The sequence below is a fragment of the Triticum aestivum genome, chromosome 7B (assembly GCF_018294505.1).
Source record: "Triticum aestivum cultivar Chinese Spring chromosome 7B, IWGSC CS RefSeq v2.1, whole genome shotgun sequence".
Taxonomy (NCBI): domain Eukaryota; kingdom Viridiplantae; phylum Streptophyta; class Magnoliopsida; order Poales; family Poaceae; genus Triticum; species Triticum aestivum.
This window is the reverse complement of record NC_057813.1, coordinates 92,158,026-92,181,848: the sequence shown is the minus strand read 5'-3', so window position 1 is coordinate 92,181,848 and position 23,823 is coordinate 92,158,026. Positions and strand designations below refer to the sequence as shown.

General features: G+C 52.3%; 1 protein-coding gene and 1 pseudogene across 1 annotated transcript; both read left to right on the top strand.

Annotated features, from left to right (window-relative positions):
• The first annotated feature begins 7,410 nt into the window (after window positions 1–7,410).
• LOC123163197 (putative 12-oxophytodienoate reductase 4) lies at window positions 7,411–8,053 on the top strand. Its single transcript, XM_044580943.1, has one exon. It carries the CDS (start codon window positions 7,574–7,576, stop codon window positions 7,943–7,945), a length of 372 nt encoding a protein of 123 aa, XP_044436878.1. The 5' UTR covers window positions 7,411–7,573; the 3' UTR covers window positions 7,946–8,053.
• LOC123163196 (12-oxophytodienoate reductase 1-like) lies at window positions 8,025–8,975 on the top strand (annotated as a pseudogene).
• Window positions 8,976–23,823: the final 14,848 nt, after the last annotated feature.

Below are 23,823 nucleotides of genomic sequence, written 5' to 3'. Positions count from 1 at the left end.
TTTGAAGGATTTCAAAATAGATCGGCAAAGAAGGAGTTCTTGGCTGTGTTATAAGGTGTGAGTATTGAGTAAGACTCAAGACCTGACCACGGCAGAAGAGAGAGAAAGGACGAAGATCGTTCCCTATGCTTCAGACGTAGGCTCTACAGTATGCTATGCTGTGTACCGCACCTGAAGTGTGCCTTGCCATGAGTCAGTCAAGGGGTATAAGGGTGATCCAGGAATGGATCACAGGACAACGGTCAAAATTATCCATAGTAACTAGTGGACTAAGGAATTTTCTCGATTATGGAGGTGGTAAAAGAGTTCGTCGTAAAGGGTTACGTCGATGGAAACTTTGATACTAGTCTGGATGACTATGAGTAGTAAACCGGATTCATATAGTAGAATAGTTATTTGGAATAGTTCCAAATAACGTGTGGTAGCTGCATCTACAAGATGACATAGAGATTTGTAAAACACACAGGGATCTGAAAGGTTCAGACCCATTGACTAATAACCTCTCTCACAAACGAGATATGATAAAACCCCATGGGTGTTGGATTCATTACAATCACATAGTGATGTGAACTAGATTATTGACTCTAGTGCAAGTGGGAGACTGTTGGAAATATGCCCTAGAGGCAATAATAAAATGGTTATTATTGTATTTCCTTGTTCATGATAATTGTCTATTATTCATGCTATAATTGTATTGACCGGAAACCGCAATACATGTGTGAGTACACAGACCACAACATGTCCCTAGTGAGCCTCTAGTTGACTAGCTCGTTGATCAACAGATGGTCATGGTTTCTTGACCATGGACATTGGATGTCATTGATAATGGGATCACATCATTAGGAGAATGATGTGATGGACAAGACCCAATCCTAAGCATAACACAAGATCGTGTAGTTCGTTTGCTAAAGCTTTTCTAATGTCAAGTATCATTTCCTTAGACCATGAGATTGTGTAACTCCCTGATACCGTAGGAGTACTTTGGGTGTACCAAACGTCACAACGTAACTGGGTGGCTATAAAGGTGCACTACAGGTATCTCCGACAGTGTCTGTTAGGTTGGCACGAATCGAGACTGGGATTTGTCACTCCGTATGACGGAGTGGTACCTCTGGGCCCACTCGATAATGCATCATCATAATGAGCTCAATCTGACTAAGTAGTTAGTCACGGGATCATGCATTACGGAACGAGTAAAGTGACTTGCCGGTAACGAGATTGATCGAGGTATTGGGATACCGACGATCGAATCTCGGGCAAGTAACATACCGGTTGACAAAGGGAATTGCATACGGGATTGCTTGAATCCTTGACATCATGGTTCATCCGATGAGATCATCGTGGAAGATGTGGGAGCCAACATGGGTATCCAGATCCCGTTGTTGGTTATTGACCGGAGAACGTCTCGGTCATGTCTGCATGGTTCCCGAACCCGTAGGGTCTACACACTAAAGGTTCAGTGATGCTAGAGTTGTTATGGGAAATAGTATGTGGTTACGGAAGGTTGTTCGGAGTCCTGGATGAGATCCCGGACATGACGAGGAGCTCCAGAATGGTCCGGAGGTGAAGATCGGTATATTGGACGAAGGGTATTGGAGTCCGGAATTGTTCCGAGGGTACCAGGTGATGACCAGCGTGTCCGAAAGGGGTTTCGGAGGCCCCGACAAGCGTTGGGGGGCCTTATGGGCCAAGGGGAGAGGGCACATCAGCCCACTAAGGGGCTGAGAGCCCCTCCCACCCCATCTCACATAACCAGGAGAGGTGGGGGCGCCACCCCTAGGGCAGCCGCCCCTCCCGGCTTGGGGAGCAAGTTTCCTAGGGGGTGGGGGCGCCCAAAACCATCTAGGGTTTCCCCTATGGCCGCCGCCCCTTCCCCAGGGAACCCTAGGGTGCCTCCCCCTCCTCCCTTCCCCCTATATATAGTGAGGGAGAGAGAAGGCAGCCGCACCCTTCCCCTGGCGCAGCCCTCTCCCTCCTCCAACTCTTCCTCCTCCTCCGTAGTGCTTGGCGAAGCCCTGCTAGAGAACCACGAGCTCCATCACCACCATGCCGTCGTGCTGTCGGAGTTCTCCCTCAACTTCTCCTCTCCCCTTGCTGGATCAAGAAGGAGGAGACGTCCCCGGGCTATACGTGTGTTGAACGCGGAGGCACCGTTCTTCGGTGCTTAGATCGGATTCGGCCGCGATCTGAATCGCTTCGTGAACGACTGCACCGACCGCGTTCTTGTAACGCTTCCGCATCGCGATCTTCAAGGGTACGAAGATGCACTCCCCTCTCTCTCGTTGCTAGTCTCTCCATAGATTGATCTTGGTGATGCGTAGAAAATTTTGAATTTCTGCTACGTTCTCCAACATATAATAGTAATTTTTCTAACACATATAGCCCACATTTGGTTGGTCTAGTTTCTGGTTAAATTTTGATTTTAGGATGCGTGTGCGCCTTAATCATTGGATTGTAGGGAATAGGAAGTCTTCATCCATTTGTGAAGTCATATCTTTTATCACTATCCGCTAGCAGTCATAGCAGATCACAAGCGGCACATGAGGGGTGTCCATGGATGCCCAAGGGAATCAACCCTCAAAATGAGGGATGTGAACTACATGGTGATCAATTTTGGGGGAGGGGCAAGCTCATCGAGAAAAATTGAGGAGAGCAACATGTCTAGGCTTCAAGGCCGAGAGAAACCTGGCTAGGAATGCTTTGCGACCAATGTATTATAGAAAAAGGTGGTACACAAGGCAGCCAAATTAGATAATTTCGGAGCTTATTTTAAATGAACCCTGAGAAATTGCAACCAACCCCTCTCACGTGCTAAATAACCGAACCAAACCCAAGTGGGGGCATGTGAGGAAGCCACGTCCACAAAATAGTTTTTTAGATAATGGGCCATGTTATTCATTCATTTGAGATTTGTTCAGTATGAACTATCGTCCTGATAACATCAGGAGATACATTAAACAACATGACTCTGTATCATGTTCGACAGTCTTTGCTAGAACATGGACTACCATATTACAAGATCGACTAACATGAGTAAAACAACATGATATGAAATTTGGAGCCCTACTCTTAATGTAAAATACTACAACACCTATGTGAGATATGGCATTCAATTTGCTCTTTACTTTGCTATTCAAAGTAGCACAATCAGATTCCACAATATTTTTCAGCAAAAAATGAAATCATGGCGCATCGCAATAGCTTCACCCAACTCTAGATTATCAACATGATAAACAAACCATCTTCTCTGAGATAGCACCCTATCCATGTGGTTGAAAATGACAACACTAATTCCCATGCGTTTTGTCTGGGCAAAAGCTTGCAGCATCAACATTGACCATGCCCGACTCAGCTAGCAGTGGAGACCACTTGGGTTTGATGTCCCGTGCTCACATCTAATGGAGAGAGTCTACCTGAAGTTGTACAATAAAATTAAATAAACATATGCTTTGATCTTGCCGACCTCATGTGAAAGATGAGGCATTTTCCCACCATTTCTTATATTGTTCTGGCTCTCCCAAATGTGCTAAATTGCAACCGTAAGGATTATTGAATGTAAATCTAAAGCACTATAAATCCAATCCAGTAGTCATTGTTGAATATGGACAAATATTTTCAGTTTTAAGATAAATCAAATGGTCTTTTAGCTCTGCCTAGATTTCCTTAACATAATGGAACAAAAGTAAATAGTGTTCCTATCTCAATCTTGTTACAATATATATGAAGTCATACCACACTCAAATTGACCGTTCATGAAGACGGTCATCCATAGGAAGAAAATTGTGTGCAATTTCTTCACAGTACTATCTTCATTATAGTTGGACATTGAGTTCTCCACAAAAAATTCCACAAGTTTTGCGTAACACCTGTTTGGAAGAAGATCCGCTACGGGCAAAGCTTCAGTAGTCCAGAACAAATGTGTTCTTGCAAGATTGTAGCCCCACCTCATTGTATAAATTTCAGTCTTGGTATATGGTAGGAGGCAAAATTGCTGCACCCTTTAGATCTTAGGGGGGTTTTAAGAATTCTTTCTGCAATGTCTTGAGCAAAATGTTCTCTAACAATATCCTCTTTCCATGTGGAACCATTACCAAAGATTACATAACTCACTATTTGGTACCTTCCATCGGAGCTAAAGTGTGTATTGTCCCAGGTATGGTATCTGACACCCAATTATCCTTGGAAATAGAAATATGTATGCATCTCCAACTATTATTAGTAATCCTCTCGAGAGAAGCTCCTTCCTATACATGACTTCACCATGTGTAGGATGCTACTCTTGGGCATTTTGAGTTCTCGAAGTCTCCATCAAGAAAATATTTTCCTTTCATTACACGATGGCATAGATAGAAGGGCTCCAATAACAGTCACCAACATTGTTTTGCAAGCATGGCTTGATTAAATAAGTACATGTCTAGGAAGCTCATTTCCCCAAGATACTTCAGATAGGGCTAGCCGTCCCAAGATCTCTAGTGCAATTTCTTCCTACCACCTTCAATGCCCCACTAGAAATTGGAGATTGGTCTTCTTAGTGTGTCACTAATATTAGTGGGGATCAGCAAATAGTTCATCATGTATGTCAGAATTGCATGTGCAACTGATTTCAAGAGTACTTCCTTACCAACCCTTGACAGAGGCATGTCGCTCTAGCCGTTACACCTCTTCCATTACCTATCTATGAGAAAGTTAAAGTTACTCTATGTAGACCGTCCCACACAGGTTGCCATGCCCATGTAAGTATCCTGAAGAGTTTCGTCTTGCACACCTAATTTGTCCTTCATCCTTCCTATAGTTGGAGTGTTACATCAAGCGCCAACCTAGATGGAAGATTTATGTAAATTAATTTTCTGACATGTACCCTCACAGTAAGTCTCTAGAACATCTTTTAGGGTATTTGTGCTTCTTTCATCTCCTTTCACAAAGAAAGCATTATTGTCTTCAAATAAGTGATGCAAGATAGGTGGTCCACTCCTACCATTATGAACTCATTTGAGATCGCTAGAGAATTTCTTCAGTTGCATTAAACACGATAAACCTTCAACACATATCAAGAATAAACATGTACTATTAGGATCGCTCTGGCAAATGCCTCTAGTTGGGGTGAAGGAGTCGGTTAATTCATTGTTAACCTTAGAGGTGACACGTCTCATAACAATGTCAACCCAAGAGGATTCAAACCGCAGTTGCACAAAGAACATATTTTAAATATTCCCATTCAAACTTGTCATAGGCATTTTCCATGTTGTTTATTAGGCCAAAAGGGAGTGTGCTAATTGCATATGAATGCTCGTGAAATACTTAGCCACGAGGTATTTTTGAGCGCACATGCAAGCAAGAATAAATAATTTTCAAGACATTATACTAAAGTGCATGCACACACCAAGTTTGGTGTCATTTATTCTTGAACGTGTGAATAATTTCAGGAATCCAAAGACAAGGAATGCATGTGGCATCAACGCATTTGAACTACAAGATGATACCCTCCGCGTTGCTGTGAGAATCAGTTGTATATGTTTCAATGAGATTTGTTTGTATTAAACATGAATATTTTGATTAATAATATATTAATTCAAAATATAAATACATATAATATATTGTATTTTATATTGTGTAGTTGAAACATATTTATTATATAAGTAGCATGATATATGGAAAAGATATTCTCATGCATGTTGAGGTGAACATTTGATAAGGTGACATGTGTTGTGATGTGAGATGTGTGGCTAAAATAAATTGAAGTAGTGATGAGATAGCATGTGTTTATATTAAGACAATAGAAGTAGTAGGGATCATGTGTAGCTCGACACTGGCTTGAGCTTTGGTTTTAGCATTAAATCAAATACCATAGCATAAATTAATATTGTACTAAGAATAACTAAATAATATATTTTATGTCAAGATGATTAAAATGACAGTTTCTCGAAAAAGTTTATTAGGTACTAGGTCGGATCGAGCTTGACATTTTTTGTAGTTGTGCATATTCAAGCCAGCCAGTCTTGTGGAGAACACATATTTGAAAACATCCACCAAAGAAATCATAAACTACATACATAAAATTCTTTGGCATAGACTACTGATATACGAGCAACTCTAATAGAGTCGCCAATTGGGTAACCCCATAAGGTTTATGGAGCGCACTGCATATGGATACGGAGGCCGCCAAGGCAAAGCACAAATGTGGAATCGTCAGAAAAGTGCATTTTATTAAATTTTCCCTTGTGGGACCCATTTGTCAGTGGCTAGAAGACATCTTCCTTTCCCACCTCAACAATGAAAGTCTTTAAACTAGGATATCAACTAAGATTTCAACATGAATTTACAAAATGAATTTTCAAAAGGATTACAACTTAGATTTCAACAACCTTGGACACTATGATTCTGTACTGATTGAACTATAGGCTCTTCCTCCCCTTGGAAGTGACCTCATAGGCAGGGAGGCTTCAGTTGCTACAATTTTTATGACCACGTGGTCGATGAACGCATGTGCATCCTGGATGCGGGGCACAACCACATTTTTTAAGACCAGCGTGCGCACGCCATTCATTTCTGCGTAGGCGGCCACCGACATGCGGTCGAAGTAGTCGAGGGTTGTAGGGAGGCAGATGTGGCCAACGGTTCAGCCTTACGATGTGTGTTATCCTTAACCCACACAGAGTAGTGGCACACCCTTTCCCACACAGAGTCGAGGGTTGTATGGGCGCGCTCTAACAAAAAATGGGGCGGATTTTCCGCGTGCATATAGGGAAAGGGCGCGGAACGCGACGACGGCCATTAATTGGCGATGTTCGTAGTGAAAAGGCGTTTGCGGCATTGACACATGCTGAAGCGGCAAGTGTGCGTATGCCAACGCCGTTGACCGATCAGCGTGCGGGGGGAAGAGGTCGGCCTGAAACGTCGCTTCTGTACAGGCGGTTGTGGATGGAAACAACTTCATAACAATGTCCACAACCTTGAAATATGAAGGCTCGCGAGCCCGATATAGAACACGCTCCATATGCATATAACAATTCTGCTAGAGCGTCATTTTGGATCAAAATCACTATATCAACAATTATTAAGTTTTTTTTACAGATATCAACAGTTATTAAGTACTCGCTTCGTCCCATAATGTAGTGTTAAGAAAGTCTTACATTATAGAATGGAGAAGTAGCTATTGTATGGCCCCGCTAGAGTTGCTATAGTGCTGTAGGTAATGCCTTCCACGGGTGGCATTTTTTTTCTCAAGAATGAATGGACAGAAGAACTTGTACATAAAGTATAAAGTATGACGTTCTTTTCTTGCCATTATGTACACGCTTTAGGTTCTAGCCTCTAGAATACACATTTGCTGCGTCACCGCTTATTATCACACCAAACTTCTGGTACTTTATTACATAATATAATTTTGCTTTATTAAGACCCCGCCACCTACCGTTGAAAGCAAGGACCATAGCATTATTCGAGCAGAGCTCACATCACAAGCAAGAAACAGAGCAAACAAAGCTTGTCATAGATTCCATCGCATAGCTTCATACTCCGTATATTGCACCACCACGCTGTCGATCGAAGCACATCGGCAACCGGTCGAGACAAGATGGCCACGAAGGAGCCGATCCCGCTGCTGACGCCCCACAAGATGGGGCAGTTCGAGCTCTCCCACCGGGTGGTGCTCGCGCCACTGACGCGGTGCCGCTCCTACGGCAACGTGCCGCAGCCGCACGCGGCGTTGCACTACTCGCAGCGGGCGACAAAGGGCGGCCTGCTCATCGCCGAGGCCACCGGCGTCTCCGCCACCGCCCAGGGGTTTCCTGATACCCCTGGCATCTGGACGCAGCAGCAGGTAGACGCTTGGAAACCCATCGTTGATGCCGTCCACGGCAAGGGCGCTCTGTTTTTCTGCCAGATTTGGCACGCTGGAAGGGTCTCCACAAACGGCAAGTTAGGAATTCATGACATTTTGTGTTGATAAACTGTACTGAGTTCCGTGGCAAATTTACCTGATCCTGTGATTTATTTTACGTCACTAGTTTTGGGCTCCTGCTTATATGGCAAACAAAACAGAGTTTCAGCCGGATGGGCATGCGCCGATCTCTAGCACCGACAAGCAGATACCGCCTGATGCTGAGTCCGGCACGGTCTACTCGAAGCCTCGACGGCTTCATACAGATGAGGTACCGTTGCGTAGACGATTTCAGACGCGTCGCTCGGAATGTCATTGAGGCGGGGTTTGATGGTGTAGAGATCCACGGAGCACATGGGTTTCTCTTGGAGCAGTTCATGAAAGATAGCTCAAATGACCGTACTGACATGTATGGTGGCAGCCTCGAGAACCGATGTCGCTTTGCTGTGGAGGTGATTGATGCTATCGTCCACGAGATCGGTGCGGATCGTGTGGGAATCAGGTTGTCTCCATTCGTTGACTACATGGACTGCTTCGACTCTAATCCACATGTGCTTGGTACCTACATGATACAACAACTTAATAAGCACAAAGAGTTTCTTTACTGCCACATGGTAGAGCCTCACATGACCATTGTGGATGGTCACATGCAGATACCCCACCGGCTGTTGCCCTTTAGGAAAGCCTTTAACGGCACTTTTATTGCCGCTGGAGGGTATGACCGAGAGGAAGGCAACAAAATGGTGATTGATGGTTATACTGATCTCATTGCCTATAGGAGGCTATTTCTCGCTAATCCAGATTTGCCTAAGAGATTCGAGCTAGATGTCCCCTTGAACAAGTATGACCGATCAACCTTCTACACGCAGGATCCTGTCATCGGTTACACAGATTATCCTTTCCTTAATGACTCAAATGCAGAGTAGTTCATTCACCCAACTTCAATTACTGATGTGGTTCGCTTATATATATAGTATGTAATGATTTATTCAATATGTGAGTTCATGCATGTGCATTGTATATTTTTCATAAATAGTTTATTGTCTTCCCCTGTAATGCCAAAATATAGAGATATTCATTTTGTGACAAATGTTCATACGTATTTGTTTTTATTTCGGTACAAGGGTGGATTCAAATTGTTCTTCATTTTGAAAATAAATACGAGAGATATGTGGTTGTAGTATGTAATGTTTTCGCTCACTCATTCAAATTGTTCTTCATTATTTAGGTTCTTGAAGTGGTGGCTTTGGATAAACCCATCCATATTCATCGGGATTGACCCCCGAGGGTAGGGTAGAGGAAGGAGGGGCATTGGGCTTGGCCACCGATGGCGCAGACACATACGTAGCGGTAGCGACACCACTAGGGCTTCTGGATGCCCATAATTCTTCCATCGCTAGATCAATCGTTTCTTGAACATTGATGCATTGCTTAGCTAGAAATCTTGTTAGGTCCCTTTAGCTATAGATCTTCTCATATTGTGAGGAGGCACGGGCCGGAGGGTCAAATAGCTCAGTGGACTTAAGTACCATTTTCTCCCTTCACGAATCATCTCGCTCTAGTGCAGTTAAGCCACAAGATAGTGCACGAGGCTCTGATACCAATTCAAAAGATTGAGATGGACCTAGAGGTGGTGAATAGGTATAACTAAAAAATTAATTACTTATTAGCAATTTTATGAAAGTGCGGGATATAAATGTGAGCCTAACAATTGCTACTCCCTCTGTCCCAGTGCATAAGTCACATTTGAAGGTGCAACACGACCTGGGTGCAAGAAGATTGGAGGAGAAGGAGAAACTGAATTGGTCCTCCTTTCAATTAAAGCCCTGATTTATCTCTTACTAGTAGAATGCCCGTGCGTTGCCACGGGCTAACAAAATTATATATGAAGATAGTATCGATCAAATAAACTATATTTAGCTTGGTGGATGTTGCATGCGACATATGGTTGTATCGCTATGAATATTTGAATACCACCCCTAGATCAATGATTTGATCTACATAATATAAGTTATATTTCATAAAAATTATACCATTAGAAACTTTAAGTGTTTTACTTTTTAATGGCACAACTTTTATTATGTATAATTCATATTACAGTAGTAAAATTACTGACCCAGAGATACACGCAGGATCTGGAAAGGAGGTGGTCCTCTCGTCCCATATGCAAATACAATGGGCAACAAATTTAACATGTATAAAAAATGCAGCTACATAAAATTCTGCTACTAATGAAAATGCACTTTGTTTAAAGTGAATATATCTCGATGAGTGCAACCTGGTCTTAGGGTTAAGCGAGTTCATTATGAGTGTTTTTAGCAAATGTGAGACATATAAAAATAAATTGTCAGGGTAGCAAACGAGTCGAACATGAACGAGTTAGCTAGGCTCAGCTCAGCTCAGCTCATACTAAAATTCAAGCAAGCTCAAACCGAGTGAAGTTTAAAGTCGAGTAGTAGAAAATGGCTTGTACTCGGGAGGAGGCCAACTCTCTAGCTAATTTCGAGCTAAACAAAACGATAAAAATTCTATAATCTAATACGAGTACTCCAACTATATACATAGGCACCACCAACATGGAAGGGGACGTGGTGCTCCCAGGTGCGCGCGCCCCTATATGCAAAAAAAAAAGAGTAATTCAACAAAAGTTTTAAAAATTCCGAAACTTTTTAGGAATCAGCGTGACAAGTATTTGTGCTCATGTAAAAAGATCCGCAGTCAGGAAATGCCTTTTACTTGATTATATTTGATTCACCGTCATGGGTTAAGGATTCGAGAAAAAAACACTATAAAAAGTACTAGTCACGATGTATTGCCGTCATAGATTTGTTGTTTTTGCCCTGTAGTCAATGGGAAATATTCTCTGGTCAAACTTTTTATGTGAGTGTAATATTTGATTCAAAAATGATTCTCAAAAAAAGAAAGATTTAAATTATTTTTAACCTTGTTTGAAATTACTTCCTTTGTAGAAAAATCTTTAGTGATCAAAACGCTTTTATATTTCTTTACGGATAGAGTACTAAATTATTTGAAGCACCAAGGCATTTACCCCACCAACACAAGAAAACACAAGAATCGCAGAGCTCCCGTATGATTATTCTTCGGGAGAAAATCTAGTCTTATCCTCTTTCCCCACCTCATCGCACCTAAACTTCACTTCACAGCCACTCTTTTCCCCACCTCGCACGCAGCCACGGTCAGAGCCGCCGCCACCGCCGCCTCTCCCGGCTGGCAGCCAACAAACAATCGTCAAGTGTCACACCTGGCCACTTGTCCGCCACTTGTCCAGTGTGACTTGGCAAGGATTGGGCCCCATCTGTAAGAGTGCGCGAGAGAGAGCGAGGGAGCGATAAAAGGGGCAGCCAGCCGTCTGTGGCGAGGCATGCGATGTAATAGACTGTCAACTCTCCCCAATCCTTCCTCTGAAAGTAATCCCATCTTCCTCTCCAAGTCTCGCCTCCCCTGCTCTCCCTCACCTACCCCGATCCCCTCTCCTTGGTTCGTTACAGTTGGTAATCAAAGCCAAAATCACCCCAAAACTTTTCTTCCAATCGCGCTGGTTGCAGATTGGTAACATCCACTGCGTCGGTGTGTGCTGCCTCGGCAAGCTCACTCGAAATCCGTCGCGGGGTTCGATCTCCTTCAAGCAAGGCGACAGCGCCCTCCAAAGCTTCAGTGGCGACGTGTCAGGTGCTGGCCGCCATGGACGAAGGCAACAACAACATCACCAAGATGCTCGAGTCTCTCCTCGCCAAGATGGACGAACAGAAGGCGGTCCACGACAAGCAGACCGAGATTCAGGCCGCCTTCAACGCGCAGATCTTGCAGGACGTGCGCGGCCTCGCCCGCCAGATCGATCTGACGCAGGCCGACGTTGACGCCACTCGCAAGACGGCGGAGGGCTCGGCATCGCCATCGGGGTCGGTCACCACCGTGCTGCACCAACATAACGCTCCGCAACAACCCCCACCACCGCCCCCGCCGCCTCCACACTCGCCACGCGTGGCCACCGAACAGGGCCACCCGGCGACCACCCACGCACGCCTGGGCGATCATCGTCCTCTGCTGATTCCCGTGGCGCCCAGGGCGGATTCGTCGCGCCCGCCGCCATTCCATATCCTACATCGGGCTACCACTGCAACGACTATCACAAGCCACCGAAGCATGATTTTCCTCGATTCGACGACGCCGCGCCGTACCTCTGGCTGGATCGATGCCTGGCGTACTTCGAACTCTACAAGGTCGAGCCACACAAGTGGGTGACCATGGCGGCCCTGTACATTGAAGGCCAAGCTGCGCACTGGCTGCAAGCATTTCGTCAAACACGCCGCGGTCTCACCTGGGATTCGTTCACCGCACCGGTGCTGGAGGAGTTCGGTGCCGATGAGTTTGAGGTGCTCATGCACAAACTGTTGCAGCTCTGGCAGACTGCCACCGTCGCCGAATACCATGCGGCGTTCGACGAGCATATGTACCACTTGCTCGCGCTCGATCCAAACATCAACACAAAGTTCTTTGTCACCCAGTTCATCCTGGGCCTGAAGGACGAACTGCGCGCCTCGGTCCGGCTCCAGGCGCCCTCGAGCATCACCAGGGCATCCGTGCTGGCGCGCATCCAGGAAGAGGAACTGGGCATGACGCGCACACGCCCACGCATCACATCAACGGGGCGACCTCCACGGGCGACGACGCAACTCCAGCCACGGGCGGCCGTGCCCAACCGCGCTCCCACGGACGACTACGCACGCGAGCGCCAGTTACGCGACTACCGTCGCGCCAATAACTTATGTTTCAAGTGCGGTGACCGTTATTCGCGGGAGCACCGGTGCGCTCAGCCCGCCCAGCTGCTCACGATCAACATAGGGGACCACGGTGAGGTCCTCTCCGACGACACCATCCACGCCCTGCAACTGCTCGACGACCCCGGACCGGCACCGCCACCCGCTCCTGCTGGGGACGCACCAGAGTGCTGCCTCCTCTCGTCGCACACTCTGGACGGCATGGACTCGGCGACAACGATCCGCCTGCGCGCCCTGGTGGGCAACCAGGTCATGCTGCTTCTCCTTGATTCGGGCAGCTCACATAGCTTCGTCAACAAGTCCTTCGTCGATCGTCTCGGGTTGGCGACAGAAGAAATGCCGTGGGTGGACGTGCGCGTCGCCAACGGTGACCGTCTTCCTACAACCGCATCATCCCCGAGCTTAAATGGTGGATGCAAGGGCACACATTTGCCACACCGATGCGCGAGCTAGACATTAGCGCGTACGATGGCATCCTGGGCATGGACTGGCTTGCCCAACACAGCCCCATGACATGCCACTGGCAAGACAAGTGGGTCAAGTTCACCGACGACGATAAGAAGTTGACGCTCCGGGGTGCGCCCACCAAGGCGCCCGCCACCATTAAGGCGATCAAACCCGACGAGTTGCGCAAGATGATCGCGAGCAATGACGTCTGGGCCATGGCCATGGTGGACACGTGCGGGCGCGCACCGCCACCACGGCGCAAGTGCGTCAGCCAGACGCCCCTCGCCGATCTCCTGGAGGAATTAGCCGACGTCTTCGCCGCTCCCCAGGGCCTGCCGCCCCATTGCCAGTACGACCACGCCGTCACCCTGGTGGAAGGCGTAGTCCCCGCCAATACTCGCCCGTACTGCTACTGCCGCTCCAAAAGGATGAAATCAAGCGTCGGGTCAAGGAAATGCTCGACGCCGACATCATCATGCACAGTGTCAGCCCGTACACCACGCCGGTCCTCTTGGTCAAGAAGAAGGACGGGACGTGGAGGTTCTGCGTCGACTACCGTTGCCTGAATGATGCCATGATCAAAAACAAGTTTCCGCTCCCGATCGTCGATGAGCTCCTGGATGAACTCGCGGGCGCAGCAGTCTTCTCCAAGCTGGATCTCTGCGCGGGGTACCACCAAATTCGTATACGCGAAGAGGACGAGGCCAAGACCGCGTTCAAGACGCATCATGGGCATTTCCAGTTCAGGGTCATGCCATTCGGACTGACGAACGCCCCGGCGACCTTCCAATGCCTCATGAACACCATATTCAGTAAGTATGTGCGCAAATTTGTGATCATTTTCCTTGACGACATCCTTGTCTTCGGTGAAATGATGGAAGAACACATCGAGCACTTCCAGATCGTCTTCGAGCTGTTGCGGGCGCACCAACTGTTCGTCAAGGAGAGCAAGTGCAGTTTTGCCTGCAACCACATCGACTACCTTGGGCACATCATCTCCAAGGAGGGCGTGGCCACTGACAAGGACAAGACGCAGGCCATGGAGCAGTGGCGAACGCCGACGAACGCCACCGAGCTGTGCGGGTTCCTGGGGCTCACCGGCTACTACCAGAAGTTCGTGCCGCACTATGGCATCATCGCAAAGCCCCTCATGCAGCTCCTCATGAAGAAGGGCTTCGCCTGGAGTGAGCAGGCGCAAGCAGCATTCGAACGGCTGAAGATCGCAATGACGACAACACCAGTGCTCGCTCTGCCCAACTTCGACAAGCCATTCTCCATCGAGACTGATGCATGCGACACGGGCGTCGGAGCCATGCTGGTGCAGGAAGGCCACCCGGTCGCGTTCTTCAGCAAGGCGCTCGGCGTGCGCAACCAGAAGCTCTCCACGTACGAGAAGGAGTTCTTGGCGGTGATGATGGCGATCGAAAAGTGGCGCCCCTACTTGCAGCGTGGCCCCTTTGACATCCTCACTGACCACAAGTCGCTCTGCAACCTTGGGGAGCAACACCTCGAGACCGAGCTGCAGCGCAAGGCCATGGCGAAACTTGCCGGGCTGCAGTTCCGCTTTCAGTACAAGCGTGGACTCGACAACGGCGCGGCCGACGCCTTGTCTCGCGTGGGCAAGCAACTCGACCTGGTCGCGCTCTCGGCGTGCCAGCCGGCTTGGATCCAGGAGGTTCTCAACTCCTACTCCATCGACCCGGACGCCCATGATCAACTGCAAAAACTTGCCATCACCATCCCCGACGACGACGGCTACGAACTTCACCACGGTGTGATCCGTCGCGGTGGCCGCCTGTGGATCGGCGCCAACACTGCGCTTCGCACCAAGCTCATCGCCGCGCTCCACAACAGCGCGGTCGGCGGCCACTCTGGCGTCACCGCCACCTACTAGCGCGTGCGCAAGCACTTTGAATGGCGAGGGCTCAAGCGCGACACCGAGGAGTTCGTGCAGCAGTGCATGACTTGCCAACAGGCCAAGCACGAACACACCAAGCCTGTCGGACTCTTGGCGCCGCTGCTCATTCCATCCGCACCCTGGGAAGACCTCACCATGGATTTCATGGAGGGGCTGCCACCATCGGAAGGCTTTGACACAGTCATGGTCGTGGTGGACCACTTCACCAAGTTCGCCCATTTCGTCCCGCTCCGTCACCACTTCCACGCGGCGCAGGTGGCGCGCGCGTTCTAGGACAACGTGGTCAAGCTGCACGGGGTGCCCACCTCGATCGTCTCTGACCGCGACAAGGTTTTCACCAGCCATCTTCGGCCGGAGCTGCTCGCCGGAGCCGGCACGAAGCTGCTGTACTCCATCGCCTACCACCCGCAGACCGATGGCTAGAGCGAACGAGTGAACCAGTGCATGGAGATGTATCTCCGGTGCGCGGTGCATGACACCCCGGGCAAGTGGCGTCGCTGGCTGCCCACAGCGGAGTTCTGGTACAACTCGACCTTCCGCTCGTCGCTCAACTGCACCCCGTTCAAGGCGCTGTACGGGAAGGAGGCCAATCCGTGAGCCATGGCGGCTTGGCCAAGCGACGCTCCCACCGGCGACGACCTGGACTGGGCGGCGCACACAACGCACATACGCGCCCAGCTGGAGCGTGCCCAGAAGCGCTGCAAGAAACAAGCTGATCGCAACCGCACCAAGCGCCAGTTCCAAGTGGGCGAGCAGGTACTTCTGAAACTGCAGCCCTACGTCCAGCAATCTGTCGTCAGCCGACCCTGCGCCAAACTCGCCTACAAGTTCTTCGGGCCCTACACGGTCATCGAGCGCATCGGTTCATGGTGTACAAACTTGACCTACCGGAATCCAGCCGCGTGCACCCGGTCTTCCACGTCTCGCAGTTGAAGCCGTTCATGCCGGATTACACGCTGGTGTACGCCGAACTGCCACGGGTGCCCGATCTGTCCGTGGCAACCATGACACCCACGCGCATCCTGGAACGACGCATGATGAAGAAGGGCAATGCCCCAGTCGTCCAGATCAGGGTGCAATGGGGGACCAGCACTACTTCAGCCACGACATGGGAGGACTACGACACCTTACGGCAATGCTTTCCAGCAGCTCTCATCTGGGAAGACGAGGACGACAGCCCTGAAGACGGAGCTCGATCTCAAGGAGGGGAGAATGTCATACCTAGCCACTTGTCTGCCACTTGTCCAGTGTGACTTGGCAAGGATCGGGCCCCATCTGTAAGAGTGCGCGCGAGAGAGCGAGGGAGCGATAAAAGGGGCAGCCAGCCGTCTGTGGCGAGGCATGCGATATAACAGACTGTCAACTCTTCCCAATCCTTCTCTAATAGTAATCCCATCTTCCTCTCCAAGTCTCGCCTCCCTTGCTCTCCTCACCTACCCCGATCCCCTCTCCCTGGTTCGTTACATCGAGCTCCAATATTTCTCCTGTCCCCAATATGTATTCCCCTCCTTCCCCTTTCGCCTTACCTTCCGACAGCCAACCGTGGGCAGTGGAGAGATCCAGTGAACCAGCTACCGCCCCCCTCGATCTTCGCTGCAGCCGTCCATCGGCGTGAAGGATGGGCACGGCAATCGAGTTGGGCTTGAAGCTTTTGTCCGTTGCCTTGTCTCACCACAGCGGTGGCGCCGCTCCCGTCCGAGATGTCGGACTTCTCCTGCCACAAGACAACCTCCGCCTACTGGTTCTTTCTCACGCTAATGGTTGGGTCTTGGAGTTGCCTGTGATGGGGATGGTGATGGTGGAGCTCGGGGCGGGGATAATGGGGGTGGTGACAGTGGAGGTCGTGGCGGCGGCGTAAGGCGGTGGCCGCAGCGAGTGAGGAGGGTGTTCCCTATCCAGCTGCTCTTCCAGGCATGTACCATCTTCGGGACCCCTGGCACCATTCCCATGCCTGCCAAGGTTGCCTTGCCCCGCTCCGTCTATTGCTCCTCTGTACTATTTTCTGCACAATTTAGATGTCTCATCTGATTTGTTCGTCATTTAGCATCTCATCTGAGCTATTTTGTACTCCCTCTGTCCCAAAATAGGTGTCTCAAGCTTAGTACAACTTTGTACTAGCTCTAGTACAAAGTTGAGTGTCGGGGGTTGGGTGCGACATATGCCAAAGGATGGCTTATCATGGTGGGAGCGAGTAGAACGTCGCCGGTGCCTGGAAACGGGATGAGGCGAAGGCATGCATGCCGGCGAATCTTACCTAGCTTCGGGGCTCTCCGGGGAGATAACACCCCTACTACTGCTCTGTGGGGTCTCCGCATGATCACTAAGGCGTAGTGACTACAAGGTTGCTCCTAGAGCTGTATTCGGGAGGTAGAAGGAGGCAAGGCTAGCTCTCTTCTTCCTATATGATCTGGTCTAAGGCTAATGGATGCGAACCCTTTGCATGGGTGCCCCGGGGGGTTTATATAGGCCTACCCCCCGGGGGTACAATGGTAATCCGGCTGGGCGCGGGTCCCAGCCGTCTGTCTCATAGGCCGCCGTCTTCTCCGCCGACTGCTGGGGCCCGCCGACTTGTGGGCCCCGCCAGCGAGTCCGGTACTGTAGCCGTGATTCTGATGACGCAGGCTTGGTCATGGGGTCATGGCAACAGTGCCGCCGTCTATCGGGCGATCACTGTCGTTACTTCCCGTCTTGTCTGGTTAATGGCGCGTGGGAACCGTGGGAGAGGCCGGCCGACTCTAGGGAGCCGACTCCCACGGGGCCGCCTTCGGGGCGTATCCGCCGTCTTCCATGCTCTCACTGACTGGCGGGTCCGCCGTCTCTGAGCCGTACAGGTAGGCCATCGTGGCCACAGTGCGCCACACACTGTGGCTGAGGTCAGGGCTGTCATGGCAACAGTGTCGGGCCACGCCCGAGATCTCCAGCGGTAGGGCACACTGTATCCATGCCGGCCCCTCGTAAGCAGGAGGTGACGGCCACGCCGTGGTCGTACCCGCCTCGCCCATCGCGACGAGAGTAGAGTCGTGGGCCGACTCTCCATAGCCAGCTCCTCCAGAAGTCATCGGCCATGAGTCGGCTTATCCTGGAGTCGCCTCTGAGACTCGGCTTATCTTGGAGTCGCCATCTGAGACTCGGCTTATCTGGGAGTCGCCATCTGGGACTCAGCTTATCTTGGAGTCGCCATCTGAGACTCGGCTTATCTGGGAGTCACCATCTGGGACTCAGCTCATCTGGGAGTCGCCATCTGAGACTCGGCTTATCTGGGAGTCGCCATCTGGGACTCAGCTCATCTGGGAGTCGCCATCTGAGAGTCGGCTTTGAGGGGCGCGGCCTGCCCCGATGTCTTGAAAGGTTCTGGGGCTCGGGTTAGCCTACCCATGGCCCATTACTCTGACAGTAGTCCCCGAAGCTGGTGAGGCCCCGAGAGTGACACGTTGTGGGGCCTCAACAGTTTCATTCTTCCAGTGGTGGAATCTGGGCTTCGCTTGCTGTCTTCCTCTGGGCCAACTATTCGAAGTCGGATTCGTAGAGGGTCGTCTTGCTCTATAAAGAGCTTGAAAGTCGTGGCGGGAGACCAGGCGGCGTGCTTGATACGCTTCCCTGCTGCCGCCTGCCACGCGTCTGGGGCAGTCTGCTTGCCCACGCGCGCGACGGGACGGGCCGTCAGGCGGGGCCCGCCACTACCGCGCCTCGGCACGCGAATGGATCCGCTGCGGCCGTGCGAACGGTTGGGCTACCCACGTTGTTACTGCATGCAGTAACTTCGTGGGGTAAATCATGGGGCAGCGTGGGGCTCTGAGCGCAGTTAATCCCATGCCCGCCCCTCGGCTTCTCAGCCTCCAAGGCTATAAGTAGGAGGGGGGAGTGGAGCGGCAAAGAACGCGCGCGCATCTCCCCCGATCCCCGTCTCCTCTTGCCTCCTCTCTCCTTCTTCTTGCCGCCGGCGAGCAGAACCACACCACACCAGCCAGCGATGAGCTCTTCCTCCGCCGCCGCGGCTCCGGCCGTGCGTTCCGGTGCGTGGGACGGCTCGGTGGTCGACGGCGACCTCATTTAGTTCCTCCGCAAGATGCACTACCTCCCCGGCGCACACCTCGTGCAAGCCCGCACCGCACCGGCGAGGGAGATATCGCCGGCACCGGAGGAGGGCGAGCGGGTCATCTTCCGCTCGCACGTCATGCGCGGCCTGGGGCTGCTGGTGAGCGGCTTCTTCCGCTCCTTCTTGGAGTTTCACGGCCTCCAGCCGCACCACCTCACCCCGAATACGGTGGTGCTGCTGTCCGCCTTCGCCACACTGTGCGAAGGTTTCCTCGGTGTTCTCCCCACCATTGAGCTGTGGGGGGAATTCTTCTCATCTAAGCTCGGCACACACGTCGCCGGCGTGCCGGCTCAATGCGGTGCCTTCATCGCGATGCGGCCATCGACGGCCGACAACCCCTTCCCTTCCATCTCGCTGATCAAGTCGGTGAAGATGTGGCAGCGCTCGTACTTCTACGTGAAGAACCTCGCCCCCGACGGCGACTGGGTTAATCTGCCGCCTTATGAAGCCGACGCCCCAGCTGGGAGGCTCCCCAGCTGGTCTCATCGAGTCAAGACGCTGACTCCCGCCGGAGCCGCCGCCGTGGCGCGACTCCGAGTCTTGACGCAGTCGGAGGGCCTCGTCGGGGCCGACTTGCTGGCCGCCTTCGTGGCGCGCCGAGTCCTCCCGCTCAAGGGCCGGCCCCGCCTGATCTGTCAGATGAGCGGCCACCGAGACCCGAGTCAGATGAGCACCAAGGAGATGCCCCGCGTGGAGGTGGCAAACATGGTGAACCATATCGCGAACTGCAAGTTCGGGGAGGACTGGCAGTTCGGCAAGGAGCCGTACTCGCGCGCCAACCCCCCTCCAGTGGTAAGTCGCATCTCCTTATTGCTTTGTCTTATTTATAGCCGAATCCGACTTCTGATTTTCATTGGTTTCTTCTGAACTAGAACCCCCTCATGCAGCCTGCAGCCGGCGTCACGAGACCGCCCCGCGAGTACGTCCCCATCCGAGCGGAGAGCAACGTCGACGAACCCGACTTGGGGGCGGCGGCGATGGAAGCCGATGCCGAAGGCGGAGGAGGAGGAGCGGGAAGCGGCCTCAGGCCCTCGGCCACCTTTGCCGACTGGCCCGAGGACGACGCTGAAGGGGAAGTCATCCCGCGCCATCAACTAAGGGTCGGCCCATTGGGCGCGGGTTCCTCCGCCGGCTTGGCCGGCCAAGGCGGCGTGAAGAGGCGCCATGTCGGGCCGAGTGCGCCTGGCGGCAAGTTGAAGAAGTTCAAGGGGGCGGCCGCCGCGACCAAGCGGGAGGAGGCGGCCGCGAAGGCCAATCGCTTTCGTAGGGAAGTGAGAAGGCCGCCGCTAGTCTCTGCGTAAGTTTTTTTGCTTTTTTCTTTATTTTTCTCCGGTGAATCTTGTCCGAGTTCTTCTTTTACACTCCTCCCCTTTTCTCTTCAGGGCCCCCTTTCCCTTGAGAGAGTCACCGTCCCCTCTGTCATGGGGTCGGTAGAGACGTCTGCCAATACTCGGCGGGTCGACCCCGCCGCCGACCTCCGGGAGGCGACGGAGCGAAACGCGCGGGAGAAGCGCAACGAGGAGGAGGCCGACCGCCTGGAGAAGGCGGCTGCCTCCGCCCAGAAGAAGCTGGAGGATGCTGAAGCCGCCCTCGTGGCGAGACGGCGAGTCGAGGAGGCGGCACGTCGCCAATCGGCGTTGCTTGTCGCCCCACTATCCTCCGCACCGCCGCCTCTGGAATTCACGGGGCAGACCGGAGAAGCCGGCGCCGAGAACCCCGTCGTGGAGGAGAGCGGCGAGGCCTCCATGTCGGACACGCTGGTGCCGCCGCCTCCGCCTCCACCGCCGTCTGGGAGGGCCCACGGCAAACAGCCGGCAGGCCCGCCGGTGCCGCCGACTAAGGATGAGGCGAGGCTGCTTCTTCAGGTTGCCTCGCCAGTGCGCCGCCGCCTCGAGAAGGCGACTTCGGCGCCGTGGCCCCTGGAGGTCGGAGCCGCCAGCTCGGCCATCCCAGACGCCGAGGCGACGAGTGCCGCGCCCGTTGGATGGGTGCGCGGAGGCGGCACGGGCTCGCTGAACCAGGCGCTTCTGGATGTCCAAGCGAAGCTGCGAGCCGAAGGCGACGCCCTCCAGATCTGCACCAAGGCGCATCTAGCATCGCGAGCGGCCGTCCGGGTATGTTTTCCTCTTTGATTCTTGTCTTTCTCGCTCTTCTTTGTGGGGGCGCACCAGCGCACCCACTGGGTGTAGTCCCCGAGTTTCGGGCCGGCTGCTGAGCAGGCGGCTCGGAACTCCCTCTGGCGAGTTCCAAGTATTTATCTTTGTCTGAAATTTTTGTTTGCAGGAGTATCACAACCTCCGCGCCACTGCCTTCAACCGCAATGTTGAGGAGTTGAGCAAGTGGACTACCGACTTGATGGAAAGTCGGAGTAAGTTCTTTTCCTCTTTTTCACGAGGGCGCGCTGGCGCACCCGCGGGCTGTAGTCCCCGAGATTCGGGCCGACTGCTGAGCAGTCGGGCCGGATCTTCCCGGCGATCTTCCTTCTTGACGACTTCGACGTCTCCTTCCTTGTTCTTCTTTCTTCGCGGGGCGCGCTGGCGCACCGGGCTGTAGTCCCCGAGATTCAGGCCGACTGTTGAGCAGTCGGGCCGGATCTTCCCGGCGATCTTCTTTGCTGACGACTTATTCGTCTCTTTCTTTCGTTCTTCAGGGGCCAACGCTACTCTTCAGGAGCAGCTGGGTGAAGTTAACACCGCCTTGCGCATCAAGGGGGAGGAGTGCAGCAAGCTCGCTGCGGAGCGCGATCTGCTTACTGTGCAGCTGGCCGAGCAGAAGGAGCTGCTCAAGAAAGCGCAGGACGAGGCCGAGAAGGAGGAGGCTGCTCTTCTGGCCGAGTTCGAGAGCGAACGCTCCTCCTGGACCGACAAGGAGGCGATGCTGACCTCCGGCTTCCATGAGATTGAGGACATCGTCGACGGTGAGTTTCTTTCTTTGAGTCTCCGACTATGTGTCAGGCTGACTTTTGATTTTTTGACTTGCTTCTTTTTTGTCTTGGCAGACTTCTTCCCTGGCCACTCGCAGGCAGTCCCTCTAGCCATCGAGGCTGATCTGAGGCGCGAAGGGCGAGTGGCAAGGTGATTGCCGCCAACGCCCCCCTGACCGTCGATGAGCAGCTTCTGACCATCGAGGCCCGTCTTCGTCCTGCCCATCGGCTGATGCGCCGGCTTCAGCGTGCCGGCGCCCAGGCAGTTGCCGCCTTGTGGCCAGACATGCCGGCTCTGTGCACCGCCAGTCGGACTGCCGACTGGTTGGAGGTCGCAGCCGGCCGTCTTGAGGCCTGGAAGGGTTCCTCGGCCCGGGCCGGAGCGCGCCGGGCCTTAGAATTCGTCAAGGCGTGGTATCCGGGGCTGGACCTGGACCGTCTGGCCGCGTTCCGGTCAGAGGCCCAGGCCGAGCTGGAAGCCGTGGAGGGCGCCCTTGTCGAGCGTGCGGCGGCCATCACTGACTACACGGACACCAGTGTCTTCGTCTCCGAGCGGGCTGAAGGCGGCGAGAAGGTGCCGTCAGAGTGGTTCGGGATGAACCCGGAATATGGCGAGGACTCGGCGGAGGTTATTGACTCCAGCACCGAGGAAGAAGGCGAGGCGGAGGACGAAGGCGAGACGGAGGCGCCAGAAGGCGGAGCGGGCGACCAGCCTCAGCTCGACCGCGCCTCTAGCAACAAGCCGCGTCCGACCGGGCCGACTGCCGCTGGCGGCGATCAAGCCAAGACTGCCCAGCCGACCCCCCCGGCGCCTGGCACCGTCGTCTCCTCCGACCCTCCGAACCCGTCTGTTGCTCCCTAGGCTGCCTTCTGGCTTTATTTATCTGCTCTAGAAAGTCTTTAAGGAACTTGTTAATTTGCACAATTCCACCCTCGGGGTGTATTTTGAACTTCTGCCTGAAGATTTGGCCAATGGGCCTATGCTTATGTAAATATTAATCCGAGTTCTATCTTTCCTTGCTCATTGCTCCTTTGGCTTTTTTCCTTTGCCGCCTTCCCCTAGTTGCCACTTTGTCAGCCGGACGTCCGCTCTGCGGACTGCCGCTGGACCAAATGCCTGGCTACTTTGGGGAAAGCAAGTACTTGCCTTTCATTGGAGTTTATTTAACAAGTTGGATAGAAAGTGGCAAGCCAAATACTCGCGAGTCGGCTTGTGGAAAGGGGGCTCGAAGCCGGCTTAGGCTATGTTAATGTTTTAGGTCCTTAGCCATTTTTCATGTGGACGCCCATTCATCCTTACTCCTGCCTACCAAACAGTCGCTCTGCGAGCTACGGCTTCTGGCAGGAGACGGCTTAGGCGCCGCACACTACTTGTCTGACTTCAGGAAACATTTCATAGCGCCAGACGGCGAGTCCTCGGGCCGACTAGTCGAACCCGGCGCCAAGCGGCATAGCAAGAGGTAGCATACTTAAAGGCATAATTCTTATCATACAGATAATCAAAAGGGGCAGTCCCCGAGCTCGTCTCGGGGGGCCCAAAGTCTCGGTACTTTAATACAAAGGGGTAGCGTGATACATACTGAATCAACTGTAAAATCTTCGAAGGAGGTTTGCATTCCATGGCCGTTCCGACTCTTTGCCGGATTCATCTCTCTTGCGTGCTCGGGGCTTCTGAGCGTCAATCAGGTAGTAGGAGTCGTTGCCCAACACTTTGCTGACAATGAAGGGGCCTTCCCAAGGTGCCAAGAGCTTGTGCTGGCC